At 37.5% G+C, this 15,289-nt stretch overlaps 1 protein-coding gene across 17 annotated transcripts in view; it reads left to right on the forward strand.

The window, feature by feature from the left end:
- The window catches only part of IKZF2 (IKAROS family zinc finger 2), a 144,609-nt gene that overhangs the window by 89,062 nt on the left and 40,258 nt on the right, over window positions 1-15,289 (forward strand). For 15 of the 17 annotated variants that reach the window (XM_036022894.1, XM_028509449.2, XM_036022892.1 and 12 more), the window contains 2 exons: window positions 833-1,099; window positions 7,766-7,933. In XM_036022894.1, the coding sequence (XP_035878787.1) occupies window positions 833-1,099; window positions 7,766-7,933 (435 nt within the window). The remainder of the gene's footprint in view (window positions 1-832; window positions 1,100-7,765; window positions 7,934-15,289) is intronic. The other 2 variants (XM_028509451.2, XM_028509452.2) reach the window with 1 other exon arrangement.

Genomic DNA, 15,289 nt, shown 5'->3' on the forward strand with positions numbered 1-15,289 from the left:
TCCTTGAAATAATAAAACATAATGTGCCAGCAATGTTGCATATCTTCTTCCAGCTTCAATATTTAAACAGCTGATATTTTTTAAAAATGCACACTGATTTTCTATTCACCAATTTTGATTTTTTTAAATGCACACTGATATGACAGCTGTCGCAGTAAGTCTAACAACATTGTTTCAGATGAAGTTAAATACAACCGAGCTCTAGTAGAGGCATCATATGGAAAAAACATAACCAGCTTTTTGGCCAACCCAGTATTTGGAGACTTGCTTTAGAAATATATAACTGCTTTCACTCATTTGTGGGATTTAAAACTCAACAAAACAAATGAACAAATAATAAAAACAAACAAATGAAAACTCATATAGTATGAAAACTCAAAACAACAGCTATGAGAGGGAAGAGGGATGGAAGTGAGGACAGTGAGGGCAAAGGGGGTCAAATATATGGTGATGGGAGAAGATTTGACTTGGGTGGTGAGCACATAATGCAATATACACAATGCATCATAGAATCGTACACTTGAAACCTATAGAGTCTTATTTATCAGTGTCACCCCAATAAATTTAATTTTAAAATAAGGCAAAAAAGAAAGAAATGTGTGCAGAAATAAAGTTGGTTCTGTTCACACAGAGCTTTCCTGATCCATCTTCACCTTCATGCCAAAGCTTTTGTAAAATCTCAGAGTACAGTGTGTGTTCACTGGTGATGGACTATGTTTTACTTTATACAGCATTTCCAACTATGTTAATAGAATGGCAGCAGGTGGAAGAGAGGTGTAGGTGACAACATAACATGCATTAAAATGTCTCCTTGCTTCTTTTTAAATTACAGCAAATTCAGTAAAGCTAGAAATGCAGAGTGATGAAGAGTGTGACAGGAAACCCCTGAGCCGTGAAGATGATATCAGGGGACATGATGAAGGCAGCAGCCTAGAAGAACCCCTAATTGAGAGCAGCGAGGTGGCCGACAACAGGAAAGTCCAGGAGCTCCAAGGCGAGGGAGGAATCCGGCTTCCGAATGGTAAACTGAAATGTGACGTCTGTGGCATGGTTTGCATTGGGCCCAATGTGCTTATGGTACATAAAAGGAGTCACACTGGTAAGCAGCTGAAAGAATAACCTGATGACTGCCTGTGACATCTGATGTTGATATTACCTGACATCTATTCTCTTTCCTTTTTATTCAGGGGTGGCAATAGTGAAACTACCTTTTCAGAATTCTGCTAGTATTGGATTGCTGAAAAGCAGAGCGTAGTCTGGGTCTTGACTTCCAGCCTTCAAATCTGAATAGCATATCAGGAAAGAAGTTTGAGATTCAGTTTCCACCGTTCTTAATATAGCAATAATATGATAAGGGTTCAAAAGGTAGAGGAGAATTGCATTGTGCAACTTAATCTTTTTGTATTACTATACATATTTTACCATACCCATGGGCAGGTAATACAGTTTTCAGGCTGAGAGTTTATACTCTAAAGTGGTACTCATGCATTTATATAGGGGTGGATCATTTTCACCTTATCTAGTTAATTTCCTGGAATATAGTTTCCAATCAATCTTTGCCTACCATGGGTCTCTATAATAGACAGATACTTTATTTTCTCTAGTATGAGGATTTTACCAACTTCCCGTGTTTTTTATCTTAAATCCTGCAAGGAGATAGGTAGGGTAGGTTCGACAAAGGGTGGTGGGTGTGCAAGTAGAACCTGTAATCATGAAATAGGGGAGAAAAAAGACCTCTGATTAATTTAATATATACTAAAAGTATATCAAAAGTCTAAAAGATTTGAGTCATGTGCGAAACCAACCTAATGAGAAGGCTTTATTTAAATCTGTATACACTTTTGACAAAAAAATTTAATTTTTTTTTGAAAATCAGCAATTTGATTGTGGCAGATAGAGAACTCTTAAAAACTGTCAAGTTCCTGTGAAAATTGATGGAAAAATAATGCTAGTTTTAACTATAATGCAAAGTAGTATTATTTAGCAAAATACTAATAACTAACATACTCAGAGCTTTAAAATGTGAGACTCTTCTGGAAGAGAAATGAATTATAATAAAGACATTGATTTAAAATATTGATTCGTAAGTAATTGATTTAATAAGTAGGTGCTTAAAACATGAGAGATACAGGTACATTGAAGTCTCTAGTCTAACCCTCCTCTCATTTACACTGGAAGACACTGAAGCCCAGAAGGGTCAGGTGATTTATCCATCGTCCCTTGTGAAGGGTGTTGTGAGGCTAGAGCCGATTTCATGACACCCAGCATGGGTTTGTTCAAATATGCTGTGCTTGGTAAGCTGTGCTTCATGATGAGGTGTTACTATAAGGCTAATGTCGTAAAGATTATAGTGAGTAAAGATTATATTATTATTACATGTTAAAATCAGTGTTAGTTTAATCAAAATCATCAACTTTATAAGGATTAAAGATTATTCCAACCATACAAGCAGTAACATTGTTACTTTTTGTTTTGTTTTGAATTCTCTTTTAAAATATTTATATTTAAAATTTTATAGTAATACTATTTATAGTCTAGTACAGATTTTTTTCTTTATTTTTAAAAAATGTGTCATGGAAGAATTAAAAGATTAAGATTGGACACCACATTTGATAAGATAGAAAAGGAAAAGACTGTAAAATAATGAGTCTACGCCCATGAAATCATTCTAACTTCACAAAGTTGTATGTATTTATTATCTCCAACTGATTACACTGAGGAAGATAATACCCTTTCAGATGTCTAACTTCTCCTATCTAAGACATGCAAACTAAACAAAATGAATCCAATGACTTTCCATTTGAGTTGTCTATAGTGTTCATTTTGAGGCTGAAAAGTATACTAAAAACAATTTTTGTAAAATTTTAATAAACCTTTTGTGTTCTAAGTTAAGAAAATTCAAAGAACCTGAGGATGCCCGTTTGAAAATTTAGGTTAATTAGTGTTTTGCTGTCTGCAGTGATTTTCATGAGGATCGTTGGTTTGTAAACAATAATACCTACTCTACTGTCATTTCATATTTAGTATTGTAGTAGAGTTGGATTATTTTGATTCTGAAATCTCTTAATTCACATGGAAAATATTTCTAAATAGTTACGAAGATTTCCACAAGTGGTAGGAGATTCACTCAGCTAGTGAAGGCAAGGAGAATGGACCAAATGAACCAAAGTATGGTTTGCAACTGTATGAACTGGTCTTGCAACCATATGAACTCTTTATTGTTAGTGAATATTTACCAGAGTACTATAAAAATTCTTACATGTTCCTCAAGTATGGAAGGTTTTGTTAAGGTAATAGTCATTCACAGAGGGGCTTGGGATATCTGCCACATTGTTGACCTTGAAATTATGATATATTTTTAAATTATCTATTTTTATACGTATTTCTGCTGACCCCGTTTATGCACCTGAGTGGGTCATGACATTTTATACTTCATTTTAGTACCGGAATAGAATATCTACTTACATTTCTTTAATTTAAACTAGATGGAAAAATATGCAGTCAGAATCTAGTCACCAAATGTTTTCTCCTTAATACCGTGAAGTACTGGTTCACTTTAGAACTTCCACCTCTCACCAATTAGTTAGAGCTAGTATAAAAGGCACTGTCTCATGTCTTTATCAAGCCTTTGGGAACCATATGTTTCTGTGTTTTCAGCTCAAAATCTACCTAATATAAAATTCATAGTGAAAAAAGATACACAACCACCCAATTCACTAAATGACATGGAGTATCAGATCAAATTTACTCCTTCTTTTTCCTCTACTAAAGTGCCAATTCCAGTATCTTATTAATGGGTTGGTGTTATTTCTTTGGTATTGCTACTTAGGTAGATAATCAGGTAATATTGTCATCGGATACTCCAGGCACTCTTTGCTGAGAATACAGGGAGAAGAAAAGAAGTAAGGGCAATAAATCAGTTCATGCATACCTAAACACAGATTGATGTAAACATTATAAATATAGAATATTCTTAATTTTGCCCCTCTGTGGAGAGAGTCCTCCCATCTTCATAACTTCAAGTTTTCAGCACTGTATTCTGTACATTTCAGCTTTGTGGAGCCATCCTCTTGCTCCCAGGTCCTCTCTCCAGGTGTTTGGGACTTTTCACACTCACAGGCTATTGTTCATTCAACACAGGGACACCCTCTGTTGTGATTCACCACAGCAAATTGATGCATGTACCACCTGCATTCTAATGTTTATGAAAAGTACCTAAAATGTTGAAGTATAATTTACTTATTCCATTATAAGCATAATGGATGACTTCATCCAGTGAATAACTAAAAGGGGTCCTTGATGATATTAATAGATAAATTTATAAAAACAAAAAACAGAATGAGAATGGATTCGGAGTGGTTAATCCGGACTTTTGTGCCCACTTATAGGAGGATTAGTTATCACAGATGCAGTAGCCTTCTCTGATTTTTTTAATTTAATTACTCCATAATGCCACTAATGTGTTTCATAAATTTGTGGGATTTTCCTGAAATTTGCTTTTATTTACATCTGAAGAAGAACATTATTAGGGTTTTCAGACAAGGTCTAAACTGACTTAAAAAAGACCCGTTGACTCAGTCTGCTTACTAAAGAAAAACAGATTATTAAAAAAGAAATCATTGAGATGTGTTGTTTCAAGTTACATAGACAATATAGATAGTTAACTGAACTTTTTACTTAATTTTCAAATAATTTTACACATTTCTGTAATGCCTCAGACAGAGAAACTCCAAATCATTTAATAAGTGGATTGCTCACATTTTATAGGAATGACTTACAAAAAAATTAGTCAATCTACTTATTTTTGATTTGTTATTAAACAAATTTGGATATGACTCCTGTATTTGGATTTTTCCTGGAATATAATGATTATACTAAAAAGAAATCTTATAAGTTAAATTCTGTTTTCATCTTTGACTCCAATAGCAATATCACAGAGTTTTCAGTGTAATTTCAACTAGCTTTAGTGTAGAACACATGCAAAAAAAATAGAGGATTGTGGAAAAAATTATTATTTACATAATCAAGAAATTAAGAGTAGCTAACCATATTTCAGCCCAAAATGAGTAAAGCTATAGAATTATTATCCAAGAATTTAAAAAAATCTAAACAGTTCATGTAAAGCAGATCTCTATTTCTCAAAGGTTCATCTGATTGAAATCAGAGTACATTATTAATATTGCCTGTGCCCTCTGTCCAAAATGGGAGCATGCTTGTTCACCCGCAGCATGCTTCTTTCTTTACTTCCGAGGGCCAGGGAGCGTAGGAAATGCCTCCACACTCATTCTTACGCACTCAGCAATATGGCAAGATTTCCTGACAGGCCTAGACCCCTTTTTGCTCCCCCTGTTCCTTTAAGGATGGTTATATAAATGCAAAAGCAGTTCTTATTTGCGTAGTATTTGAAGGTATCTGGAACATTTTGCAAATGTGAAAACTAAATCACCCTGTCATTAGTCCCATAAACTCAATTAGATGAATTTAAAAATCATTTTAAAAGAGTCATTCTTACTATTTTTTTAGTTTTTATTTTAGCATTATATTGAATAATGAAGTCAGTTCTCTAAATTGGGGATCTTAAACTATTTCAGTTGTAGGAGTTGATCAAGAAAATCTGATTGACATGCTAGGGGAGTATTTTTCAAAGGCAAACATGATTTCAAATGTTTTTGTTCACTACCCTAATTTAATTCTCTTTGAAGTTCTTGCACACTGATTTCTTACTTGCCTGGGAAACCCTGCAGAGACAGATTTCAAAAGTAAAATAAAGTAAAAAATAAAATATTTGGAGTGAAAATTATAATTTAAATTTGCTCTTTCCCTACTATCTAAAAAGTTAATTTTATGAAGAAAGTGCCTCCTTCTTCCTTTTTATTTCTATTTCCATGGTGGGTAGTGGAAAACCCAGATTTTAAAGCTGTAGAATGCTATTCCATTGGGGAAAAAGTCAAAGACTTAAGTTTATATGTATGTTACATGTGTGTTCATGTGTGTGTGCAAATGTATGTGTAAAATTAAAAAAGGTTAACCAAATTAGATTTATTTTAAATTGTTGACTATTTTTAAGACTGTTTATGAGAGGTTTTAGGTCAAGTATCTTTTTATAACTTACTTAATGTTGATTTAATTAGTTTTAGTATTTTTTTAAACTTATTTAGTATTGATTTTTAATTTGTCAGTTTTAGCAGATGAATCAAAAAAGTTAATTAAGGTTAAATGTAAGACAACTTTAACATGACAGATAATTGTTTCACTCTAATACATTATCGTAGGACATTTTGTAAACTTAGCTCATGAGATCTCCAGATTTCTTAAGAAAAAACCTCAATTTTTGCTACATACAGAGAGATCACAATTTTTTGTTGTGTATCTTATTAAATTTCAAAATGAGCAAGTACGACAAAATTTGATACACCTGATTTATCCATTTTAATTTCTTTAGCGTTTATATCAAATCTGTATGACAGAATATGTGGTGGCAGCTGTTAGAAAAAGGCCGTTTTATTTTCTTTATGAATTTCAGATTTTTTTCAATGAGTTTGCCTTCATTATATTAAAATCCCACCAAAATATAGAGGTTTTATTATTCACTATTATGAATGTTTCAGTTAGATATATAAAACATGACAATTCAACTCAAAAAATTTTTAAACTATTAGAATTGTAATAATTATCTAACTTCAAGTACAAAAATGGTCCAGTTCAATCAAAACAGAATTGTTTTTCAAATTTTATTTTTATTCTAGACTTTGAGCTTCAATATGATGTATTTGTAGTATTTATTCATTTACGATATGTTGCATGTCTGTCTTTAGACATAGACAAACTTAAATAGTAGTGTACTCTTCTTGGTGTGATTAGCCGAGTTGGGTCCACGTGCCCGTTTTACTGCCTCGTCAGCGTTGTGGTTGCTGACGTCAGCCGGTTGATGACAACAAACTGAACTGATAATTGTGGCTAAGCAGTTTTACAGCAATATCAATGATAGGAAGGAAAATGCCTATCAAAAAATGATTTTCATAACAAAAAAGAAACGCCCGAATGAATAGTTTTCTTGAATTTTCCCTGATTATACAAGGAAGCTTTGCTCAGGCCCCTGCCGAGACTAGAACTGAGAGACCTGAGCTGTACTTGGAGGTTTTGTGGCAATGGGCTTTGTAACCTGGTTCCTTCACTGAACCTCTTGTCCCCCTGACAAGGAAATTATCAGCTTAATGAGAGAATTAGACTAGAGGTGCCTTTTGAATCAAAATTTGTGATTTTTAATGAGAATGTGGTACAGTTAAGGAGAGCAAAATATAGTCAATTTGGTCAAGAATCAGTTATCAGCTTGGGTACTTCTTAACTCTGACTGTCACCAGATACTTAGATACTTGAACTTCAGTTCCTTCATTTATAAATTGAAACCATAGATACCTGATTAGATATATCATTACGAGGACTGAAATATTATATGTTAAGCAACCAATAACATCAGTAAAGCGATGGCACCTAGTTCAGTCACTTGTCAATTCTATTACTGTTACTCTTTTGAGTCAATGACAGGAATTCTGTAAAATTTATATGAAGGCAGAAAACAACACTTGAACTAAAGCTTGAGACTTTAGATTTGAAAAGCAAAATCTAGAAAAGGTAAAAGTTTAGAAGACCTAGGAGGGAGTGAATATTCTCAGCACGAAGGACTGGCTCTAGTGAACAGGGTATGGCGACTTAGTCCCTTGCATATAACCTACTTGGCCTTTCTCGTCTCTTTTCCTTTCCTCAGGTGAACGTCCCTTCCACTGTAACCAGTGTGGGGCTTCTTTTACTCAGAAGGGCAATCTTCTGAGACACATAAAGTTACACTCTGGAGAGAAGCCGTTCAAATGTCCTTTCTGTAGCTATGCGTGCAGAAGAAGGGACGCCCTCACAGGACACCTCAGGACCCACTCTGGTAAGTGTCAGCAATGCTTCGAGAAGAAGGCTCCAACGTGAGCGTCCAGGACAGTGCTGTAGGTGAGACAGAACTTTGGTACATAGCTAGGAATGACCTAGACAGTATTTTCATTTGTGTACATTGAAAAACTGATGGATGTTGCAAGGTGCACGTGGCCCTTATGGATTCCGCAGAAGGAGCACTGTCAACTGAGGTCTCTTATTTCAAGCCACTGAAGTAAGAAAACAGCTGTTATATAAGTTTTCTCTGATTTTTAATTTTATAATTATTAACCCAATAATTGTGATTAATTCAGGATAATGGGAAATACCATCTTTACATACTGATGTTACCTTTCATTGAGATGAAAGCTGTGATTTTTTATTATTATTTTTTGGCTGATTACAGCACCCAGGCTGGGACCTCAGTGGGCAGTCAAATATTGCTATTTTTAAACTTGAAAAGATTATGCTCATTAGAAAATTGCCTGTTGGAATATACTGTTTCCCTTTAACTCTTGTTTTTTTTTAACTCTCAAAGAGTAGTCACGGGATGCTTTCTGCAGTTATTCTCTATATCCTAAATCATCATTAAAAATCTGAAATAGGTTTGATTTTTTTTTTAAATGCCAGAATATAGTACCTAAAAGAGAAGGAATGATTAGAAATTTGAATGATTCTCATTTGACTTTTAACATGAATTGCCATAACCAAGAAGCTAAAGGGGGAAATTAATATAGAATGCTCTCAAGCTAGTTTTATATGCTCCTTCTGTTTCTAGTGACATTAACATTTAATTTTGTTATAAAGTTATGATGAAAGTGATGTGTTCATCTACACTGACAAATGTGTTAGAGAGTCCTGTGGACTGTGAGGTAATGCTTGTATTATCTTTCTTTACATTTTTCCTGTTAAGTCTTAAAGTTTTACCTCATCATTTTATATGAATGTGAAATATGTAAAACTATTTAGATATTACTCAAATTTGGGGCAGTTATAGGAAAATGAAATTAATGCAGGCATTAAAACAAAATGCTTTATATATTTTACTTTCCTTTCTGACTCAGAGTAATTCACTTATTTCCACCTATGACATTTTATATTTTATGTTGAAATTGGGCTATGAAAACTATATCTGAAAGTGGTGTTTTATTATAAAAATCATTATCTATCATAATATTTTTAAGACATGACAATTATTTTTTTTATCTAGCCATGTATGCTGGCTTACTAACATGTTGTCAAATTGCCCAAGCATTATATAAAACATAGCTTTTCATGAACATACCTATTACATGAAGTTGAGGCAAAAATAACTTTAAACATCTATTATATATATTTTTAAATTGTGCTGCTTTTAGTATTATGGTCTAGTGTACACGTTTCTTTACCTGGTGATCACTATCTTCTTAGAAGGTTCAATGCCTGGTGACACCTCTGGAAGGCATTTGATATTCATCTCGATTTCTGTTTCCTTGCATTCCTTTCTGTTCTTTTCATAGATTTTTCCTTGTGGGTGGTGCCTCCCAAGGGAAGACACCATGGTTTTTGTGTTAGATTGAGCTAGGCAGCTTCAATTAGCTTCTGTATGCAAATTAGGCATGGACCATCAGAGGCACCTGGTTGGTGGGTGATGAAGTGAGGGGAGAGAAAGATGTCCCTCCAAAAATAGGTCATTCTCATTAGCTTTGGCCAAGCCAGACCCTTAACACTATTTACATGGTTGTGTGTAATTATAAAGTTTGTGTGTATAAATTGAAGCTGTTTCTATGAAATAGTGTATTTTATAAATAAATATATTGCTACCTTGAGGTTCCAAAATAAAATTATGGCCCCTATAAATACAGTCATGCTGATTTTGCAGTTTGGTTTATCAGGGCATGATTTTTGCTAATATAAATGGCAGACTCACACTGGCTAATTGAAGAGAGTTTAATGGAGTGACAGGGAGAGAAGGTTGTCATTCAGCTACTGCATCATCAAGAGGTGATATTAATTCAGCCATCCTTCCAAGTGGAATCTAAAATGTTAGCCATCACCAGTGCTTTTCATAATAGATGAAACATGAAACAAAGCTGCTAAAGTCTGTGCTTCCCTAATTGGTCAGGAAAGTCAAATTGATCATCACAGCGTTCTTCTTCCACTACCCATCCTAGCTTCTTCTTAACCCCCTTTTCAGCACCTGGGCTGGACAGGTTTCTTTATCTGATGGGGAACCCAAACCTTAATTTCTGTAAGTACTGTGGTTCTGCCTTTGTTTTACAATAACCAGGATTATTGAGCAAGTTTATTTTAAATAAGTGCCCTAGTGACTCTCCCGAATTCTAAGCACAGTTGTCCTTGCCCCTATTGTACAGAAACAACCCCAAATCACTTATTATCCAGAAAAACCAACTAGTAGCCCACTTCTCTCCCTATAGTTCGGCAGCTTGAGGTGCCCCAGACAGCTGGGAAGTAGTCTCTGCTTCCAAATAACAGTGCCAGAACTCTAATCCATGGTGGAAACATTCTTCCCATGGGCACTGAGGTCTCCAAAACCACCAACCCGAGATTTCAGCACAGGGAGAAAAATCCTGTAAATGCATGATTGGATATATTTATGTTGTAGCCACTCCTGCCTTAACCCCTGTGTCATCAGACTCATGCACTGTGGCTGTGGAGGAGACGACATTAGGCATATACCATATCTGATAGAACACCCCCAAACTCCTCCCAGCAGGACGCTGCACGTGCACCCCTCCACTGGCAGGCCGTCTTACCCCTCCTTTTAGCCAGGTGATTCTGCATCACGGAACATGAAGCGTGAACAGTAGAATATATAGGTTTGAGCCCATTGCTGTATTTCCTTTGCCATAAAATGTGTTTCCTGGTTGAAAGGAATATTTTAAGAAATACCACGGTACTTAATTAAGACGTTGTGTTAAGTCCAGGTAGAGAGGAACTTGCAAAAGTATTGAAGGGAAGGAACGTAAATCTATATCTGGAATATCTATTACATCCTATGAGGGTAAATTTCTCCCTCCCTCATATTGCAAGCTGCCCAATGTAACCTGCCTGCCTGCTACCAACTGATGGGTTAATCTTCCTGGGGTAGTTAGGGCCTCCACTTTAGAAAGCCGTGAAGTCAGCACTGGTGGTAGTACATCAGTCATAGAGTGAGAAAGGTCTGTGTTGTTGAATCCATAACAGCTCCCCTCTTGTCACTTTGTATGTGGGCCACTTCCTTGAGTAGGCACAACAGAAGCTAAGTTAAGACTGACTGACATTTGCAAAATAGATGGTCTGATTGGTTTGAGTCACGCCACAGATACTCTTGTCCAGGTCACTGAGGGCTTTCCCCATGTGGATACCTTCTAGAGGGCATTCATGTGTGACATGTCATCACGCTTTGTCCCAATTCTGCGAGGCTCGTTCACAAAACTCACTTAGACCTTTAGCACCAATTTTCCAGTCTTGTTCTTCCAAGTCCTTGACCATATGGCCATACCATGTGCCATGACCTTAGTTAGCTCTCCTTCCATGCAGGGCACACAGTCTGAAATTCTGCTGGGGATATCCTTTCACTGCTGTATTTCGGGGCCGGCGCCCCTCAGTGGGCCTGGAACACAGTGGTTACAGCTCATACCAAATACCATGCCCTCTGTTTACAGCTAGGTCCACACAGCCTCATTCTCTGTGTATCATTCACTGAGAACACCCCATGGGGCATACATGTGGTTGGAGGGGGGATTGTGGAGCAGTGGTGGTAGGTTATCAGGGACACCTGAGCTACTTGGTCATGAAGTTAGCTTGTGCTTCCCAAACCTGCATGGTCCCAGTTTCATTTACAATGAAATGCTCTTGTGCACATCTTATCCAATGTTATACTGAAGCAGATAACACCAAGTTCATTTTGTGTCGTTCGGGCCACACAGTCATTGGAGTTCCGTGGCCTAGTACTCTCAGTGTTAAACAGAGTCCAATATGAAGTTAGGACGGACTTTTAAGAGGGAGAATAGTTAGCCCTGGCCGATATGGCTCAGTTGGTTGGAGCATTGTCCCATAAACCAAAAGGTCATGGGGTTCAATTCCCGGTGAGGGCATGTACCTAGGTTGTGGATTTGGTACCCAGTCAGAGCACATGCAAGAGGCAACTGATTGATGTTTCTCACACTGGTGTTTCTCTCCTTCTCTCTCTCTTTCCCTCCCTTCTTCTCTCTCTAAAATAAATAAGCATGTCCTCAGGTGAGGATTAAAAAAGCCTGGGGAGAATACTTATTGGTACAATATTGCATGTGTTTTCTTAAAAAAAACACAGTTCTGCACTCTGATATCTCTGTTGACAGAGATGTCTTACAGCCACAAACATTTCCAAAAGTCACTGCATTGCTGGGTCTTGGAGCCAAAGGCACAGGGCAGCTTTCATCATAGCAGAGGTATGTGCCGCAGATCCTTTCCTCACCCCAGTCCTCTCTCAGCACTGACAGCCTGTGGAATACCTGGTACATGCATCAGAGCAGCATACCCAGTGTGCAGTATCTTTTTCCAAAGTCCAAAGAATGCACCGCATTTGTGCCTTCTTCTTCATGATACGTGCAAGGGGCAGCAATCTGCCATTTGCTGTAGAGGATCAATTTCAACATGCCCAGGCCACTAGGCCCGTAACATTTCACCCATGCTGCAAGTCTCTGAACTTTTCAGGGAGATTATCTCCAGTCCTCCAGCACATATCTTCCTGAGGTATCTCAGGTATTTACTACTTCCTGCTCATCAAGTCCAATCAGTATACCATGTTTCACCTAGATGTTCTGTGAGATGTCAAGATGAACAAGATTTCTTTGGGCTATATTATGACAAAGAGAGGAGAGTTGACCTAACCCTGAGGTAAGATAGTGAAAGTATGCTGTTCCTGTAATGTGAAGGCAAACTGCTTCTGATTATCTCTGTTGATAAGGCACTTTTAAAAAAGAAATTGTTAATACCTTCATACCTGGTGTCAGGGGCTATTTTAATATGATCCAGTGACGATACTAGAGCTAGAAGTGCATCTGCAGTTGGCGTTATGAGGTCATTAAGTCTGCACCCATCCACAGAACCATCTAGGTCTTACATTAGCTGCTGCCCCCCCATCCCACCAAAAAGCAAACAGTTTGAATGGGCATGTTTTAGGAATCACCACTTCATCATCTTTCCGTTTTAGTTACTGTCTTGGGAGAGGTGATAGTTCTAGGGCTGTGCTCTCCAGTGTGGCAGCCACTGGCCGCATGTGGCTATTAATCATCTAAATATGCTAGTGCGCATGTTGAAATATTGTTGATGAAATGAAACACAGGGGAGGGCAAAAGTAGGTTTACAGTTGTGAGTATGGGAAACAGCTGATTAAGCTGTTGTAATAACCAGAACCTGCATGCCTTTCTCCATATGACTAGCTGTAAACCCACTGTTGCCCACCCTTGTCCATTTAAATCAGGGGGCCCAGATCTGTTTTCACGTCTATCATTGTTCTCTCCAGCCTAGTGAAGACAGTCACCATAAAGATCTTCCAAGCACGCTGGTTCTTTCTTCACCCATGTAATTATTTGGTTAAGGGTGTATCCCACAGGCCCTTCCAGGGGTACGGCAAGGGATAGGTTGAACAGGATGATTCGTAATATATACTGTCCAATATTCTTACTTACTTGTATGTAAGAAATTTTTGGCATTTCAACTTCTTACTATGTAAGGCATCATTTCATGAAGGATGCAATTATTCAGTCACCCCCAGCTGCTCTAGGCAATATGCGAAATCTCAAACCGCATATGAATGCATATATATTGATACATGTGGCCTGATCTAGCATTTTAGTTCATTTTTTTGGATATAAAAAAACCTTAGAATCAATCTGTTCTATTCCCCTACATGCTAGCTAGACTCCTGCTGGTACAAACTGACAAAGTTTTGTAAATCTTTCAGTGAATAGGATGTCATTTCCTAGATCAGGTCTTAGTTTTTGACTCTGTTAGGATCTGACTTGTTATGAGCCTGAGGTCAATGGGAAGTAGTAGGAGTGAGTCCTGAAAAGAATTGCCATTTTCTGTTTGGTTTCTGCTGTAACTGAAACCATCCGAAATCTTCTTATTACATGGAAATGATGTTGGTTTCCTTAGATGGAAGAGTGGGGGTGAGGATGATCGTGTCTTCTAGTAAGGATGGCTCGGGAAGGTTTGGGGGTTCAAAATTCTGAGCCTTCTCAGTGTTTGATCAGATAGTACTGTCCCCTGTTTTACTCTTTCCCCGTCAGGACCCTGTTACCGAGACCAGCGGTATCGGTACTGCCCGTTTTATTTAGCGCAGCAATGCCCTAGGTCTTCAAACCAGATTCGGGAGTTGTCTTCAGCCGTACTTGCCCTGAGGCTTAAGTAAATAAGGACTCTCTTAAAGCTCACTGAGAAACCTGATTGCTTACCTCTGCTCTCATTTGGCCATTCAAAGCCTTCAATTTGTTCTTTTTCCTAGGAATTTTTTTGAAGGCCATCCGTAGCTGTCCCTCACCACCACCACTTTTGCTTTAGCGAGTAGAGGCCAAGGTACCTAAAGCCTGGCCTGCACGTGTACTTTATTCCATGCTACCGCCAGGGATAATTTGAGTAATCACGTTGCCAACACGTGCCTAGAATTACCAGCATTTTATTAACTCCCTGGTAAGATGGCCACCGTGTTCTCTTCAAATATGAGCAACCCAGTGGCAGAATACATTCTGATGGACTTTGGCCTTGGGCCACTCCTGCTACTCATAACTATCAATCAGGGTCCTGACAGGAAGGCAGTGAGGCACTGAAATGGGGAAGATTTGGAGATGCCCTGTGAAAGGACTAATATTTGCAAAAGAATGGTTAGGTATAAAGGAAACCAATGGAGGGTGGTTGAAGCACTCTGAGGCCGGCACTAGCAGGAAGTAATTAATTAGCCCCAGGTCTAAGGGGCCAGAGGATGGAGAGGCCACTGGAATGAAGAGAGGTGGGAGACTGACTTTCAGGAGAGGAACGCTCACCGGTTAACCTGTGACTGAGGAATAAACACCTTGACCGCACTCTTCCCACCTTCCAATCTCTGGCTGATGCCTCACTTTAACTGACCCTAAAAGAAGCCTGCTGAGGACTCCAACCGAAATTAGCTTTTTGCAGGAGCAGAGTGAAAATGGCTATGGAGGCAAAGAGAGAATGTGCCACAGACTGACTAAAATTTATTAACTGGTACTTAAAATAACTAGTGTAAGGTATTAAGTGTGCTGTAATGATTTTAATTTTTATGAATATTGATATCATTATTAGAAAGTGTTCTGCTCCCACCCCCTCTTTGGGTAATGACTGTTCATTGTTTTGTTTTAGTTACTGTGTTCTGTAGTATAATTATTGC

The sequence above is a fragment of the Phyllostomus discolor genome, chromosome 4, assembly GCF_004126475.2.
Source record: "Phyllostomus discolor isolate MPI-MPIP mPhyDis1 chromosome 4, mPhyDis1.pri.v3, whole genome shotgun sequence".
In the NCBI taxonomy this organism is placed as follows: domain Eukaryota; kingdom Metazoa; phylum Chordata; class Mammalia; order Chiroptera; family Phyllostomidae; genus Phyllostomus; species Phyllostomus discolor.